The following is a 16,397-nucleotide window of genomic DNA, read 5'->3' as shown; positions in this document are numbered from 1 at the left end:
TTCTCTCTCCTGGCTACAACTATAAACCAGGCCACAATTCTTTGTCAACCCTTACCCCCTGCCTCATACCGGGTGCTGGGGTCTTGTTTTTTCCTGACTCTGCTTCATTTGACGGGAGGATCAATCAAGGACATTTGGTGCCAGGCGAAGGGGGTGAAGGTAACAGAAGAACAGGGTGATGCAAATAAGAGATGAATGGGACAGGAGCAGGCAGAGCAGAAGAGAACACTTTGATGCCTTCTCCCCACCCACCCACAGCCCTGCCTTCTTTTCTCACTTTCTTCCGCCGGCTTTAAAAACTGCGCTATGTTCAAGCTGTGGAAAGTACAAGGCAGTTCTTATCGCCTTTCCAGATTCTTACCGCCTGAAGTACAGCCTCCTACGGTGCAGCACAGCGCTGATCTAACCCTGTGCTCGATTTCCATTCTGGGAAATAAGTCCTCAGACGAAGATAGCTGTACTTGTTCTCAGAAAGTCAGTGGCAGGGAAGACAGAGCTTCCCTAGGTGTGGCGAGGCCTAGCTCCCGCGCAGTTAATGAGGTGATCCTTTCAGTCAGAGCTGCGCGAGATCAAAACAAGGAGAAATGACTTAAGAACACAGATGGAATAGCACAGGAGGCTGGGAATGCCCGTGCCTCTGAAAACAGTGCATAAAAGCCCCCGATTTCCTTCAAACATGTTTTTTTTTTTTAATCAGAAAAATGTTGATTTGTGTTCCCATCCAGCTGCTGTAACTAGGTGATTCAGAATACACCCTTGACTTAAGATGATCTCTTTTGCCTTTTCATCATACCGCTATGTGACTTTGCCTGGTTTATTTTTAGATTTACTGAGTGTTTTCAAGGTAGCAAATTCAAAGTAAGGAAATAAGCAAATTGGGTTGTATTTCAAGCTTGGGCTGAGATTTGACCGGAGAAACCCTTGGAAATTAACAGGGAGCAGAGTTCCTACAGCTCTCTTTGCTAATAGCTGCAATTTGTGGAGGGTTTGTTGGGGGCGGGGGGGGGGGGGACTGAGTTATTTCAGTGCCAGAGAATACACCTACGGCCACTCCACCACCAGGCAAGGGATGCTCAGGTGAGAGCGTGCAGGAGGGCCCACCCTGGATGGGTAAACATGGCGTTTTTCCTGGAGCATTAATTAGTGAAGTATTTACCATCGATCAGAGGCAGGAAGGGACCATTGCCAACAATCACTTTCCTGTGGTTTCCTAGAAAATCGGAGGGTTTGTAAAATGTGAATTTTCCCTTATTATATTATTCAAATTTAGGAGCGGGATGAGGCATTTCTGGAAATCTGAAACACAGCTTTAGGATATCAGCTCTGCTCACTTACCTTCTGGTCCCTTGCCCACCCTCCCACCTCACCCTGCTGCTGCTTTCTGATGACATCTCTTGTTGTTGTTGTTTTGGGGGGGGGGGCACTGTAGAATAAATGCTCATGAAACTTGTGATACCAGTTGACTGTGGCCTAACCGAATCTTTCCCTGTCAGAGGTCGCAGAAAGAGCGATGATTGTGAAGTTGGAATGCAGACGTGTGGGCACCCAGACCTATGTCCAGGCGGCCAGTTTCTGCTCGTGCCACACGGCAATGAGCATCTACTGGCCGAATGTGAAGGAAGTTTTTATAGTTTCCATTCTGTTTGGATAATTGTCTTTTTTAAAAAATTTAAAAAGAAGCAATCGCTGTTGCAGATCTGAGCATTATAATTACAGGTGTGCAAACCTCATAAATGTATGCAAAAAACTCTCAGTGACAGGCTCGCCCTGACTTTGCTCCCCTAGAAACTGAATGTGCGATCAGTGTCACTAAATAGGCTTCTTTGTTACCATTTCCATTGGTCTGGAAGATGCCATTGGGTCTTCTTTAAAACGCAAATGTTTCATCTGATGTGGCTGTACTGTATACATCGATTAAAAAAAAAAAAGACATAACTAGTTAAAAGAACTGCATAAAATGCATTCTGGATACACAAACCATTTTTAAATTAACAGGCATTAACAGGTATCAGTCAACTGTCTAAAGCGTTTAATGGTCTTTAATACAGTCAAACTCCCCCAGCCGTGAGACGATGGGAAATTTTTTGCGGAAGCTGTCAAACACAACATTGAAAAACGGGTACCGCTTCCTGGCCAGTGAGCACAGAACGGAGGGGTCAAAACTTGATGGTTTTGTTGTTCTCATGCTGTGTTGTTTGTTTGTTTTTTGTCTCTCCCTGCACCTGCCTGCTCAGGGCTGATCGTTTTGACCTTGGCCATCTGCTGGATGCCCAACCAGGTCCGGAGGATCATGGCTGCCGCCCGGCCCAAGCACGACTGGACCCGGTCCTACTTCCAGGCGTACATGATCCTGCTCCCGTTCTCCGACACCTTCTTCTACCTGAGCTCGGTCATCAACCCGCTGCTGTACAACGTGTCGTCGCGGCAGTTCCGCGCCGTGTTCGGGCAGGTGCTGCGCTGCCGCCTGACCCTGCCGCACGCCAACCAGGAGCGGCGCCTGCGCGGCCTGGCCGCCTCCGCCTCGGCCGCCGCCTCCCCCTCCGACAGCGCCCGCTCGCGCCGCCCGCTCCTCCGCCTCGCTTCCAGGCGCAGCTCCTCCGCCAGGACCACGCACAAGGTTTTCTTAAGCACTTTCCGGAGCCAGGCCGAAGCCGAGCCCGCGTCTGAGGCCCAGCCATCGAGTCCCGAGTCGCCGGAGCCCAGGTGGGAGGCGGAACCAGCCAGCGCTGCCGCAGAGAACGGTGTTCAGGAGCATGAAGTGTGAATGTCACGTTGGCGAGCCTGGAGTGCTCACCTGCCCTGCCGGTGACAGCAGCATTCCCCGCACACACCGTGACACAATAATCTGCTCCCGCACCAGGGGCGGGAGCTGGGGGCCTCGGGAGGGCAGGTGCCCGCCTCAGGTCTCCTCCGCAGGGCTGACTCTGCCGCCTTGACTCTGGTTACCGACGGGGACTTTGCCATCCCCTCCCTTCTCCTAAGTACACACTGAAAATTCAGTCCGACTGAATTTATTCAGAGCTCACAAGAATGTTTTACACGGAGCTCTTTCATTATTTGCAAAGGAACGAAAAGAAAGAGAACGCAGGCTCCCTACCCAGAATCAAAGCATGCCCGGAGAGCTCATGGACCGGGGAGCGAGAGCCAGAGGACGAGGACGAGGCCGGCGGGCGGGCGTCTCCTTCAGCAGTGCGCCCAGAGGAGGCCTACTGTGAGGAGCAGGAGGGTGGCGGGCAGCCCGGGCCGGAGCGGGGAGGCCGAGCTGCTCCTCTTCTTGGGCCGGGGCCCGTTGCACAGCGGGGTGTTACAGCAGCTGATGCACACCGAGTTCAGTTTCCCCGGGGAGCAGAAGGACTGGTACCCGGCCGAGGCGATGAGGCAGGCTGCGGAGGAGGCACACGACTTGCGATACATGATCCCTGCAACATGCCAAAGGAGCTGGGTTAACCTGTGCTGGCAACGGACAGCGCCCCGCTGAGCCCAGCTCCCCGTGTGTCCTTCCTCCCCGTCCCAGCCCAGAGCCTGGGGGTGGGGCGGGGGGCGGGGGGCAGGGGGTGCTTTGGGTTGTTTTGCGGAGCCTCCCCAATACATGAGGTGCACCGGGAGACGGCAGTCCTCATTGCACTACTTTGGACAGAATTGTTCCAAAAGCGATCTGAGATGCAGTGCCAGTGAATAAAGAGCTGTCAAACCAAAGTCCGCTTTTTTAAAGTCAGAATTCACACTGTGTACTAGATACAGAGTGTTTTACCTTGTTGCTGTTCAAACTAGTTCATGCTAGTTAAATTAGATCTCACCTCTATTATCACTTTATCAGCGACACTGAGAGATGGCTCTCCACTATGTTTTTATTACATCATGGAATGTTCTCAATAAAGACCAAGTCCCAATGGGAATAGGTCAGATCCCTAGTGAAGGGGCCCTGATTTCTCCGTGTGGGCACAACAGCCTTGTTCTCAGGGAAGAGGCTTGCCCATAGAGCATACGGTCATTCACCCAGTGAGCATCTCACAGCTAGCACTTAACACACACCGTGTGGGCACACAGACTGGTGGGCTCCTCTGAGGATGACAGGTGTCATGTCCACACTGCAGCACAGCATTCAAATTAGGGTGTCTTGGACCATCCTATGACTTCCTAACGCTGGAAGGATTTCAATTCTGATGCTAACAGCTCAGCTTACGTAAGTGCTTTCCTGCATGCCAGGCACTCTTCAGAGAGCTGCGGTGTCCTAGACCAGTGGTCGGCAAACTCATTAGTCAACAGAGCCAAATATCAACAGTACAACGATTGAAATTTCTTTTGAGAGCCGAAAACCGACTTCTGCGCTTGGGCCACGAAGTTTCGATCGCACTGTACGTGCACGCTCGCATGTGGTATTTTGTGGAAGAGCCACACTCAAGGGGCCAAAGAGCCGCATGTGGCTCGTGAGCCGCAGTTTGCCGACCACTGTCCTAGATCCTTCACTACTAGGATCTAGGAGAGGCCCCCATGGTCATCCCCATTTTACAGATGGGGTGCCTAAGGCAAGAGAGGTTTAGCTAACTGGCCCAAAGTCACACTACTAAAATGGATTTGAACCTGGTATTCTGGCTCTGTGCCATAAAGTCTGTATTACTGTACAGCAAAGCAGATCGCCAATAAACCACAGAGTGGTTTTGTTTTCTTTGGGGTCGGGGAGGCTTTACTCTGAAGATAGCTTTTGGGGTTTGTGTGGCTCTTTTGTATCATTATGTTTTTTATTGAGACATAATTGACAGAATTATTCTTTCTGGTCAGATAACGGGTAATGCTAAAGTTCGTCCTGGAAGTGAATGGCTTTGCCTCTTTGCCGCCCTGCGCAGCAGCGGGATACATTCCGGCAGTGGCCAGGGAGTTCCTGACTCCCCGTAGGTGTGTGTTTGCAGGTGCTGCTTTGGTTTGAGGCTCCCTTTTCCCCCTTGAGAATGGCTGCTGTAGGTGCAGGAGAAACAGTAAAGACCAACTGCCCCAAACTTCCAAGAAGGAGGTAAAGAGGTGCCTTCGATTTTACATTAAAACGCAGTTTTGTCATATTTTTCTATATGCATCTGTAAGGATTGATGTTCTAACACCATTAGAAAATCCTGGAAGTAGCTGCTCTGACGCGATAATGCCCGTGGACAAAGGATGTGTGTGGGGGCAGGGGGAGAGAAGAGGCACTGTTTCAGTTCTACGGAACCTGCTATATAATCTCTACATTTTCTATCCATTGCCCATGGTAGGGAATTACGTTTTGCTCACTATCTTTTTATTCTTAAATATTAAAAGCACTATTATTTGTCAGTTCAACTTTAGAAAGCTTTTTCCTTTAAGTAAATATTAAAAATTCAAAAATATTTATTGACTATATTTTCCACCGTGAAAAACATTCAGGCCTTCAGATAAGGTGACCGCCACTTCCAATCCCAGGTTCTCCTCAGAGGGAGGCACTCTCATCAGTTTCGGACGCTTCCTTCCAGGCCTGTTCCTATGCATTTACATAGATGCCCATGGAGAAATAGTGTGTGCGTGCACATGCATTTGTTAGCAGCATCACATCCTATATGCTGTTCTATAATTTGCATCTTTACTTAGTGACATGGCTGAGGATTTATTTTTAAGCCTAACTCTGCAGGGCTCAGCACCATTGATGAGGTAGGTTAGTTATATAATGCATGAGGGGAGTCTCGAATTTTGCAGCTGCCACCAGCGGATACCTCCAGGTTTCTTGGCTCTGGTGGCCATTGGGGCTTAACACCGTGGTCCCACAGGGCTGTATATTTTTAAAGCTACTTGAGAGTCTGGCTCCCAATTAGTCTGAATCTAGGTGCTGACTGAGCTCCTCCTCTTTGGGATACTGGCTGGCTGTGGCACACCCTAAACCACTGGGAGCCTTTAAAAATAGGTGGCTTGGGCAATCACAAGGTGCGAGAGACAATCAAGAGATAGGGCAGGTTTGAGTGATGAGGTTCATCTCTTACACAAGGCCAACCATTTGAGACTGGAAGAGGGGGCTTTTTGATCTAATCCCTAGAAACTAGCACAGAGAGTCAAGAAATAAAAAAAGAAGGTAAAACTTCAGAAAATAAAACCTTAATGAGATGAAGATAAATCATTTACCTGGTAAAGAGTTCAAAGTAATGGTCATAAAATGGCTTACTGAACTAGGTAGTAGAATGGATGAATATAGTTAGAATTTCAACAGAGAGATAGATAACAGAAAGTACCAAAGAGAAATTACAGAAGGGATGAATACAATAACTGGACGGAAAAATACACCAAAGGGTTCAACAGCAGACTAGATAAGGCAGTCGGGTCCGTCAGCTCAAAGACAGGGCAGTGGAACTCACCCAATCAGTGCAGCCAATGAAAAAAAGTTAAGATACCTTAAAGGACAACATCAAGTGGACTAGCATTCACATTATAGGAGTTCCAGAAGAAAAGAGAGGAAGAGGCAGAAAATTTATTTGAACAAAGTACTGACTGAAAACCTCCCTGACCTGGGGAAGGAAACAGACATACAGACCTAGGAAAGCCAGAGTTCCAAATAAGAAGTACCCAAAGAGACACAGACCAAGGAATGTTACACTTAAAAAGTTTAAGACATTGAGAGAAGCTTGAGAGTAGAAAGAGAAAAACTTATGTACAAGGGAACCCCCATGAAGCTATCGGATTTTTCAGCAGAAATTTCCAGGCCAGAAGGGAGTGGCACAATATCTTAACAGTGCTAAAAGAAAACATTCCAACCAAGAATACCCTACCTGGCAAAGTTATTCAGAACTAAAAGAGTGATAAAGATTTTTTTAAAGAGTTTTCCAGACAAGTAAAAGCTAAGGGAGTTCATCACTACTAAACCATAATTACAAGAAATGTTAAAGGGACTTGCATAAGCTGAAGGAAGGGATGCTAATTAATAACAAGAAAACACGTGAAAGTATAAATCCATTGCTAACGGTAAACATATAGTAAAGTTAGTATATTAATCACTTAAAAGCAAAGCTAGTATGAAGGTTAAAAGACAGATGTTGCAAAAATAACTACAATAATTAGTTAAGGCATACACCAGATAAAAAGATGTAAAATGTGATAACAAAAACATGAAATATGGGGAGGAGAATAAAAATGTAGAGCTTTATGATGCATTCAGACTTAAGTTGTGACCAACTTCAAATACAAAGTCATGAAAAATGAAGAAACAAAAGAACAAGATAAAACTTTAGAATAAAACAAGATGAAGATGAATCATTTATCTGAAAAATATAAGTTGTTGTGTGTAAGCCTCATGCTAACCACAAAGCAAAAACCTATAGTACATACACAAAAGATAATGAGAAAGGAATCTAAGCATACCGCTAAAGAAAGTCATCAAACCACAAAGGAAGAGAGCAAGGAAATAAGAAAGGGCCAGAAGAACTACCAAACAGACAGAAAATAATTAACAAAATGGCAATAAGTATATATCTATCAATAATTACTTTAAATAGACTAAATTATCTAATCAAAAGACTAAGTGGCTAAATGGATTAAAAAAACAAACAAAAAAATACGACCCATCCCATAAGCTGCCTACAAGAAACTGACTTCAGATGCAAGGACACATTCAGATTAAGAAGGGTTTGGGAAAAAATAGTCCATGCAGATGGAAGCCCAAAGAAAGCTGGGGTAGCTATGGTTATATCAGACAAGATGAACTTTAAAACAAAGACTGAAATAAGAGGCCAAGATTGTGTATCATTAGATAATGGTAAAGGATCAATCCAACAAGAGAATATAACATTTGCAAATATTTATGTACCCAATATAGGAGCAGCTAAATATATGAAGCAAATATTAATAGAGCAAAATGGAGAAATAGACAGCAATACAATCATAGTAGGGGACTTTAATATACCACTTGCATGAATGGATATATCATCCAGACAGAAAATCAATAAGGAAACATTGGCCTTAAAAGGCACATTAGACAACATTGACTACATATGTACACACACACACACACACACACACACACACACACACACACATATACACTGAGTGGCCAGATTATTATGATCTCTGAATGCATAATAATCTGGCCACTCAGTATATATCCTATATAATAAAAGGCTAATATACAAATTGTCCCCTCGACCAGGAGTTCGACCAGCTGGCAGGCCGGCCAACTGCCCATGTCCCCTCCCCCTGGCCAGGCTGGCTGCTGGCTGGACCCCACCTATGCACAAATTCATGCACTGGGCCTCTAATACACACACACACACACACACACACACACACACACACACACACACACACACACACACACTGAGTGGCCAGATTATTATGCGCTCAGAGATAATAATAATCTGGCCACTCAGTGTATATATATATACATAAACATTCCATCCAAAAGCAAGAGAATACACACTTTTTCTCAAGTACACATGCAATATTTTCCAGCATAGATCATAAGTTAGGACAAAAATGAATCTTAAAAACATAAGATTAGCCCTAGCCGGTTTGGCTCGGTGGATAGAGCGTCGGCCTGCGGACTGAAGGGTCCCAGGTTTGATTCCGGTCAAGGGCATGTACCTTGGTTGCGGGCACATACCCAGTAGGGAGTGTGCAGGAGGCAGCTGATTGATGTTTCTCTCTCATCGATGTTTCTAACTCTCTAACACTCTCCCTTCCTCTCTGTAAAAAAAAATCAATAAAATATATTTTTAAAAAATTTAAAAAAACGTAAGATTAAAATCATATTAAGCATGTTTTCTGACCAAATGGTACAAAACTAGCAATCAGTTACAAGAAAACTGGCAAATTCACAAATAGGTGAGAATAAACAACATACTACTAAACCATAAGGTCAGAAAAGAAAACAAAGGAAAAATAAGAAAAAAACCTTGAGGCAAATGAAAGTGAGACAGCATACCATAACTTAAGGGATATAGTAAAAGTAGTTCTAGGAGTGCAGGTCATAGAGATAAATGCCTATCTCAAGAAACAAGAAAAATCTCAAACAATTTAACATTATACATCAGACAACTACAAAAAGAAGAAAAAAAATTAAGTCCAAAGTTCGTCCAAGGTAGGAAATAAATATCAGAGCTGAAATAAATGAACTAGAAACTAAAAATATCAATGAAACCAAAAGTTGGTTCTTTAAAAATAGAAAAAAAAGTTGACAAACCTTTAGTTAGACTCACCAAGAAAAAATGAGGAAACAAAATCAGAAATGAAAGAAGAGACCTAAAACGGATTCCACAGAAATACAAAGCATCATAAAAGACTACTATGAATAATTATACACCAACAATTGTACAAACTAGAAGAAATGAAAGAATTCCTATAAACATAACCTGCCAAGACTGATTCATGAAGAAATAAAAAATCTAATCAGACTAATTACTAGTAAGGAGATTGATTCAATAGTCAAAAATCCCCCAATGAACAAAAGTCCAGAATCAGACAGCTGCACAGGTGAATTCTATCTAACATTCAAAGAAAAATTAGTACCAGTCCTTCCCAAACTCTCTGCAAAAAATAGAAGAGGAGGGAACACTTCCAAACTCATTTTATGTGGCCAGCATTACCCTGATACCAAAACCAGCCAAACACACCACAAGAAAAATTATAGGCCATATTCCTGATTAAAACAACTGCAAAAATAATCAACAAAATATTAGCAAAGAAAATTCTACTATACATTAAAAGAATTAATACATCATGATCATATGAGATTTATTCCAGGGGTGCAAGGATAGCTTAATACACACAAATCCATCAAGGTGATACACCACATTAACCAAATCAAAGATAAAAATCACCTAATCTCAACAGATACAGAAAAAAACATATGATAAAATTTAACATCCATTTATGCTAAAAACTCACAACCAAGTGGATATAGAGGAAATGTACCTTAACATAATATCATATCCAACAAACCTACAACTAACATCATATTCAACCTTGAAAAGCTGAGAGCTTTCCTTCTAAAATCAGAAACAAGGCAAGAATGTTCACACTTGCCACTTTATTCAACAAAGCAATTACCCATGAAAAGAAATAAAAGGCATCCAAATGGGAAAGGAAGAAGCAAAAATGTCACTATTTGCAGATGACGTATTATATATATTAAAATCCTAAAGACTCCACAAATGAAGAACTAAATCAATTCAGTAAAGTTGCAGAATACAAAAATCAATATACAACAATCTGTTACATTTCTATACACTAAAAATGAACTATCAGAAAGAGAAATTAAGAAGACAATTCCATTTACAATTGCATCCAAAAGAATAAAGTACCTTGAATAAATTTAACCAAAAAGGTGAAAGACCTGTACACTGACAACTATGAGACACTAATGAAAGAAATTAAAGATGATGCAAATAAATGAAAAGGTATTCAATTTATCTTTATGGACTGGAAGAATGAATACTGTTAAAATGTCCATACTACCCAAAGCAATGTAAAGGTTCAATGCAATACTTATCAAAATTCCAATAAAATTTTTCAAAGAAGTAGAACAAACAATCCTAAAATTTGTATGGAACCACAAAAGACCCTAAATAGCTAAAGCAATCTTGATAAGGATAAACAAAGCTGGAAATCACTTCCTGATTTCAAACTATATTACAAAGCTATAGTAATTGAAACAGTATAATATTGGCATAAAACTTGACATATCAATGGAACAGAATGGGGAACCCAGAAAAAACAACAACAACAAAAACACAATATAATCTACTGACAAAAACGACAAAAACACTCTATGTTTAATTAATTTATAACTAAGTAGTCAATAATACACAATGGGGAAAAGATAGTTTTTCTAATAAATGGTATTGGGAAAATTGGATAGCCACATAAAAATTAAAAAAAAAAAGGAAACTGGACACTATCCTATACCCTACACAAAAATTTACTCAAAAAGGATTAAATGCTTGAACATAAGACTGAAGCCACAAAACTCCTTAAAGTAAACATAGGCAGCTAGCTCCCCGACATTGATCTTAGCAATGACTTTTTTTTTTTTTTGGATCTGACACCCAAAGTAAAGGCAATGAAAGTGAAATATAAACAAATGGGACTACATCAAATTAAAAACTTTTTTTTTAAAATATATTTTATTGATTTTTACAGGGAGGAAGGGAGAGGGATAGAGAGCTAGAAACGTCGATGAGAGAAAAACCATCAACAAAATAAAAGGTAACCTACTTAATTTGAGAAAATATTTGCAAATTATATACCTCATAAGGGGTTAATACCCAAAAATATATAAAGAACTCATATAACTCAATAGCAAAAACAACAACAACAACAACAAAAAGAATCAACCAAACAAAAAAAAATCAAATTAAAAAACAGGCAGAAGATCTGAATAGACATTTTTTGAAAAAAGACATACAATGGCCAAAAGGTACATAAAAAGATGCTCAACATCATGAATCATCAGGAAAATGCAAATCAAAACCACAATGAGATATCACCTCACACCTTTTAGAATGGTTATTATCAAAAAGATAAAAAATAAGTGTTGGTGAGAATTTGGAGAAAATAGAACCCTTGAGTACTGTTGGTGGGAATGTAAACTGGTACAGTCATGATAGAAAACAGTATGGAAATTCCTGAAAAAGTTACAAATAAAACTACCGTGTCATCCAGCAAATTCAACTTGTGGGTATTTATCCAAAGAAAACAAAAAATACTAATTTGAAAAGATATATGCACCCCTTATGTTTATTATAGCATTATTAATGGCCCGGTGCACAAAATTCGTGCACATTAAAAGGGAATAGAGGAAATATTTTAATATTGCTATTTGTCCTTCCTCTATAATAGAAGTGTCTGGCCAGCCCCACCCCCATTGGATGACACCAAGACCTGGCCTGCCCCACCCCCATCAAGCCCTGCCAGGCAAGGGATGCAGCCTCATGTCCTGGTGTCGAGGTGGGGGGTGTGGCCTCAGGACCCCCAGCCCTGGAGCCAGGGTGGGAGGCACGGCCTCAGGTTCCCCAGCCCCAGCACCAGGGCAGGGGACATGGCCTCAGGTCCCCTGGCCCCGGCGCTGTGGGGCATTGCCTCAGGGGGGGGGTGTTGCCTCAGGGGGGCGCACAGCCTCAGGTTCCCCAGCCACATCACCAGGGCAGGGGACATGGCCTCAGGTCCCCTGGCCCCGGCGCTGTGGGGCATTGCCTCAGGGGGGGTGTTGCCTCAGGGGGGCGCACAGCCTCAGGTCCCCCAGCCCTGGTGCTGCGCCATGCAGCCTCAGGTCCCTGATGATTGGACCTTAAGGTGTTATGGTGTCAGGACCATTTGCATATTAGCCTTTTATTATGATGATGATTTGTAATAGCTAAGCTATGGAAACAACCTAAGTGTCCATAGATTGCTGAATGGATAAAGAAGATATAATAAACCACTATAAAGCTATAAAAAAGAATAAAATACTGCCATTTGTGACAACATGGATGGACCTGGAGGGCAATGTGCTTAGAGAAATAACTCGGACAAAGACAAATGCCATATTATATCATGTATATGTGGAATCTAAAACAACCCCAGCTCATAGATACAGAGAACACACTGGTAGTCACCAGAGGCAGAGAATGAGGGGATAGGGGTGATTGGAATGGGTGAAGGGGGTCCAAAACTATAAACTTGCACTTAAAAATAATTAAATCATTTATCTATATATATAAAAGCCTAAGCAACTGTTGGACCATTGGACCATTGAATGGTAGCTATAATACACACTGACCACCAGGGGGCAGATGCCCAATGCACAGGCATAGAAACATGGAACAGACTGATGAATCTCAGAAGGAAGGGAGGAGGGGGAAGGGTGGGAAGAGATTAACTAAAGATCTTATATGCATACTAAGGCCTGGGGTCCCTTGGCCTGTCCTGTGGGGATTGGGCTGAAACCTGCAGTCCAACATCCCCTGAGAGATCCCAGATTGCGAGAGGGTGCAGGCCAGGCAAAGGGACCCCACTGGTGCACGAATCCATGCACTGGACTTCTAGTCCTATCTAATAATAGACAAATATGCAAATTGACCATACCTCTGACACACCCACAAGCCACGCCCACCATCCAATCAGAGCGAGCATGCAAATTAACCCAAACCAAGATGGCTACAGCCACAGAGAGCAAGGTTTCCTAGGTAACAGAGGAAGCCAAGCTTTCCGCCTGCCCTTGCCAGGCCTAAGCCTCCACTCAAGCTACAAAGTTTCAATTACAGAAGGTAAACAAATTCAAACAAATGGCGGCAGAATGGAGCTTGAGAGAGCAGGCCAGGGTTGCCGCCGGCAACAGGGGAAGCAAAGCTTTCCGCACACCCTGGCTGGGCCCAGCCGCTTAAGGCAACAAAGTTTCAATTATAACCCCAACACAAATGGCTGCCAGCCTCGGAGGGAGCCCCAGGCTTGGCTCTGCTCCAGGCTACAAAGTTTCAATTGTAGAAGGAAAATAAATTCCAGATACCAGGGCCTCCCCTTGGGTTGCCAGGGGGCGTGGCTGGCCTGCAAACCACCACAGGCCCCTCGCTCAGGCCGCCCCACACCCCAAGGGAACCCCCACCTGATTCGGGACACCCTTCAGGGCAAACCAGCTGGCCCCCACCCCTGTGCCAGGCCTCTATCCTATCTAATAAAAGAGTAATATGCAGATTGATCATCACTGCAACACACAATATAGCTGCCCCCATGTGGTCAAAGATCCTGCCCCCATGTGGACACAAGATGGCCACCACAAGATGGCCAGCAGGAGAGGGCAGTTGGGAGGCACCCGGCCTGCAAGGGAGGGCAGTTGAGAGGGACCAAGCCTGCAAGGGAGGGCAGTTGGAGGTGATCAACCCTGCAGGAGAGGGCAGTTAGGGGTGACCAGGCTGGCAGAGGAGGGAAGTTGGGGGCAAACAGGCTGGCAGCAGAGTGGTTAGGGGGTGATCAGGTTGGCAGGCAGAAGCGGTTAGGGGCAATCAGGAAGGCAGGCAGGCAAGCAGTTGGGAGCCAGCAGTCCTGGATTGCGAGAGGGATGTCCGACTCCCCGTTTAGGCCCGATCCCGGTGGAGTCGGACATCCCTCAAGGGGTCCCATATTGGAGAGGGTACAGGCTGGGCTGAGGGACAACCCCCCTCCGTGCACGAATTTTGTTCACCGGGCCTCTAGTATATATATAAAAGCCTAAGCGACCAGTCGACTGAATCGACCAGTCGCTATGACACACACTGACCACCAGGGGGCAGATGTTCAATGCAGGAGCTGCCTCCTGGTGGTCAGTGCACTCCTACAGCGGGAGCACCGCTCAGCTGACCGACGGGCACCAGACGCCAGGCTCACGGCTGGCGAGTGCAGCTGTGGCGGTGCCCACAGCCGAGCATCAGCGAGCCTACCGAGCGGCCGCAGTGGCAGGTGCAGCGGGGCTGGAATGAGCGGGAGTGGCGCAGCGCCCATTCTGGGTTTGGGCTCCTTCCCAGCCGCCTGCCGCTTTGTGCACTGCTACGTCCCTTGGGGGATGTTGGACTGCCGGTTTTGGCCGATCCCCGCAGGCCATGCCGAGGGACCCCATGGGTACATGAATCTGTACACTGGGCCTCTAGTGGAGAGATAATGTACAGCACAGAGACTAGTTAATATTGTATTGCATATCTGAAAGTTTCCTAAGAGATAAAATCATACAAATCCTCATATCACAAGAAAAAAATTGAAGTTATGGATGGTGATGGATGTTAACTAGATTTATTACGGTGATCATTTCATGCTATATACAAATATCAAATATAAAAAAGTTCTACAAATATTAACTTATTTAATCATTGTAATAACTCTAGCAATAATGGCCCAATGGTAAAACTGAGGCAGAGAGAGGTTAAGTGATTTGCTTAGAGGCCATGCAGGTAATTATATGGTAGAGCCAGGATTTGAAATCAGGAATCCTGGCTTTAGAATAGCTGCTTTTAAGGACTCTGCTCCATTGCCTACCATGGTATAATATGCTTCTGTTGGGGAAAACATGGCAAAAATTACATGCACATATACATTCTGTATGCCTACTCATAAATATTTCTGCAAGAGTACACAAGAAAAAGACACTATTGGTTGTCTCTGGGTAGGCGTACTGGGTGGCCACAGGATAGGGTATGACGGAAAACTGTAGACCCATTTGAAATCAGAACAATGCAAATGAAGAACTTTTTTTAACCTTCTAAAATAAACAGTGCCCCCACTGTTTATGATCAGAGCCTTTTCTTTCCCAGGGTAGCTGTCCATTACTAGCTGTGTCCACCAGGGGGCTCTGGAGAATGAACACACCCTCCAGAAGAGAGAGAGCTAGAGTTGCCTCAAAGCCCAAATCTCAGGGTCACATGGCAGGGGCACTTGTGTCTGTCTGTCTGTCCATTTTTCTTTTAACTCAGCCCCATGAGCTCAGATCTGGGCCCAGGAGAGGAGGAGCTGAGGTGAACCAGAAGGAACCCCGCTGATGGAGCATAAATTGGCCTAAGAGCAATTTGGAAGGATCGCTGATAATTAAAAATGTACAAATCCAACAGTTCCTCGTCTTGGCATTTACCCTTCAAAACAAACAAACTCATGTGTGCACACCCTTGACAGGAAAAAGTACATTTATACTATGGGGTGTTAGGCGGCAGTCGAAAGTGCAGAGCTGTATATTGATCTGGCTCCATTTAGTGATTATTGAATTATTCCTATATTGACATGGTTCTCAATACAGACAGTCCTCGGGTTACATTAGACTCGACGTACTTTGTTTCGTGTACTTTGTTTCGTGTTTACGTTGCCATCTCCCATTTACTTATATAAAAAAAAAAGTTCCGTCATTTTGATGTATGTATGTACATATGTGCTTTATTTTTTTATTATTTATTTACCACGAGTAAAGGTCAGGAATTGTTATCTTTCTTTTAAATTGTTTTGACTGTTTCCCTTCATTACTGCTGTGTATGTGCTCCATGTGAGTGACGTAGGTGCTTATGTAGGTGGGTTCCGACTTACGGCGGAAATCGCGTTACATTGCGCCGTAGGAACTGATCTCCGACGTAACCCGAGGACCTACTGTAATTGGAAAAACGAATTTCCAACTGTTCTACAAATATACCATTTATAAAAGAAAAAACACAGAGCAATACAATGTGTGCGTTGCAGTATGTCTGTAGGTAGGGGTGTGTGTGTGTGTGTGTGTGTGTGTGTACACATCTCTAAGTAAAATAGGAGAGAGGGGTCCAGAAGGCTTACCCCTGAGCAGTGGTAGTCCCTTAGGGCTGGGCCCCACTCCGAAAGCACTTTATTTGTGGCATCAAAATGATTTACAGGGAGGATGCATTCATGGATTGCATCTGTGATGACCAACTAAGAGAAATAAAAAGTAGAAAGGGAACCCCGAGCCTTGGAGCACC

At 44.1% G+C, this 16,397-nt stretch overlaps 2 protein-coding genes across 2 annotated transcripts in view; one reads left to right on the top strand and one right to left on the bottom strand.

Annotated features, from left to right (window-relative positions):
• GPR39 (G protein-coupled receptor 39) overlaps positions 1-2,842 on the top strand; it is a 194,396-nt gene extending 191,554 nt beyond the window's left edge. The window contains exon 2 of the mRNA XM_079781922.1: positions 2,235-2,842. Within this exon, the coding sequence (XP_079638048.1) occupies positions 2,235-2,764 (530 nt within the window). The 3' untranslated portion in view covers positions 2,765-2,842. The remainder of the gene's footprint in view (positions 1-2,234) is intronic.
• A 153-nt stretch (positions 2,843-2,995) lies between these two features.
• LYPD1 (LY6/PLAUR domain containing 1) overlaps positions 2,996-16,397 on the bottom strand; it is a 36,603-nt gene continuing 23,201 nt past the window's right edge. The window contains exon 3 of the mRNA XM_079781923.1: positions 2,996-3,419. Within this exon, the coding sequence (XP_079638049.1) occupies positions 3,184-3,419 (236 nt within the window). The 3' untranslated portion in view covers positions 2,996-3,183. The remainder of the gene's footprint in view (positions 3,420-16,397) is intronic.

Source organism: Cnephaeus nilssonii (genome assembly GCF_951640355.1).
Source record: "Cnephaeus nilssonii genome assembly, chromosome: 10".
Classification (NCBI taxonomy): Eukaryota; Metazoa; Chordata; class Mammalia; order Chiroptera; family Vespertilionidae; genus Cnephaeus; species Cnephaeus nilssonii.
The sequence above is the reverse complement of the archived record's forward strand: the minus strand, read 5'-3'. Positions and strand labels throughout refer to the sequence as shown.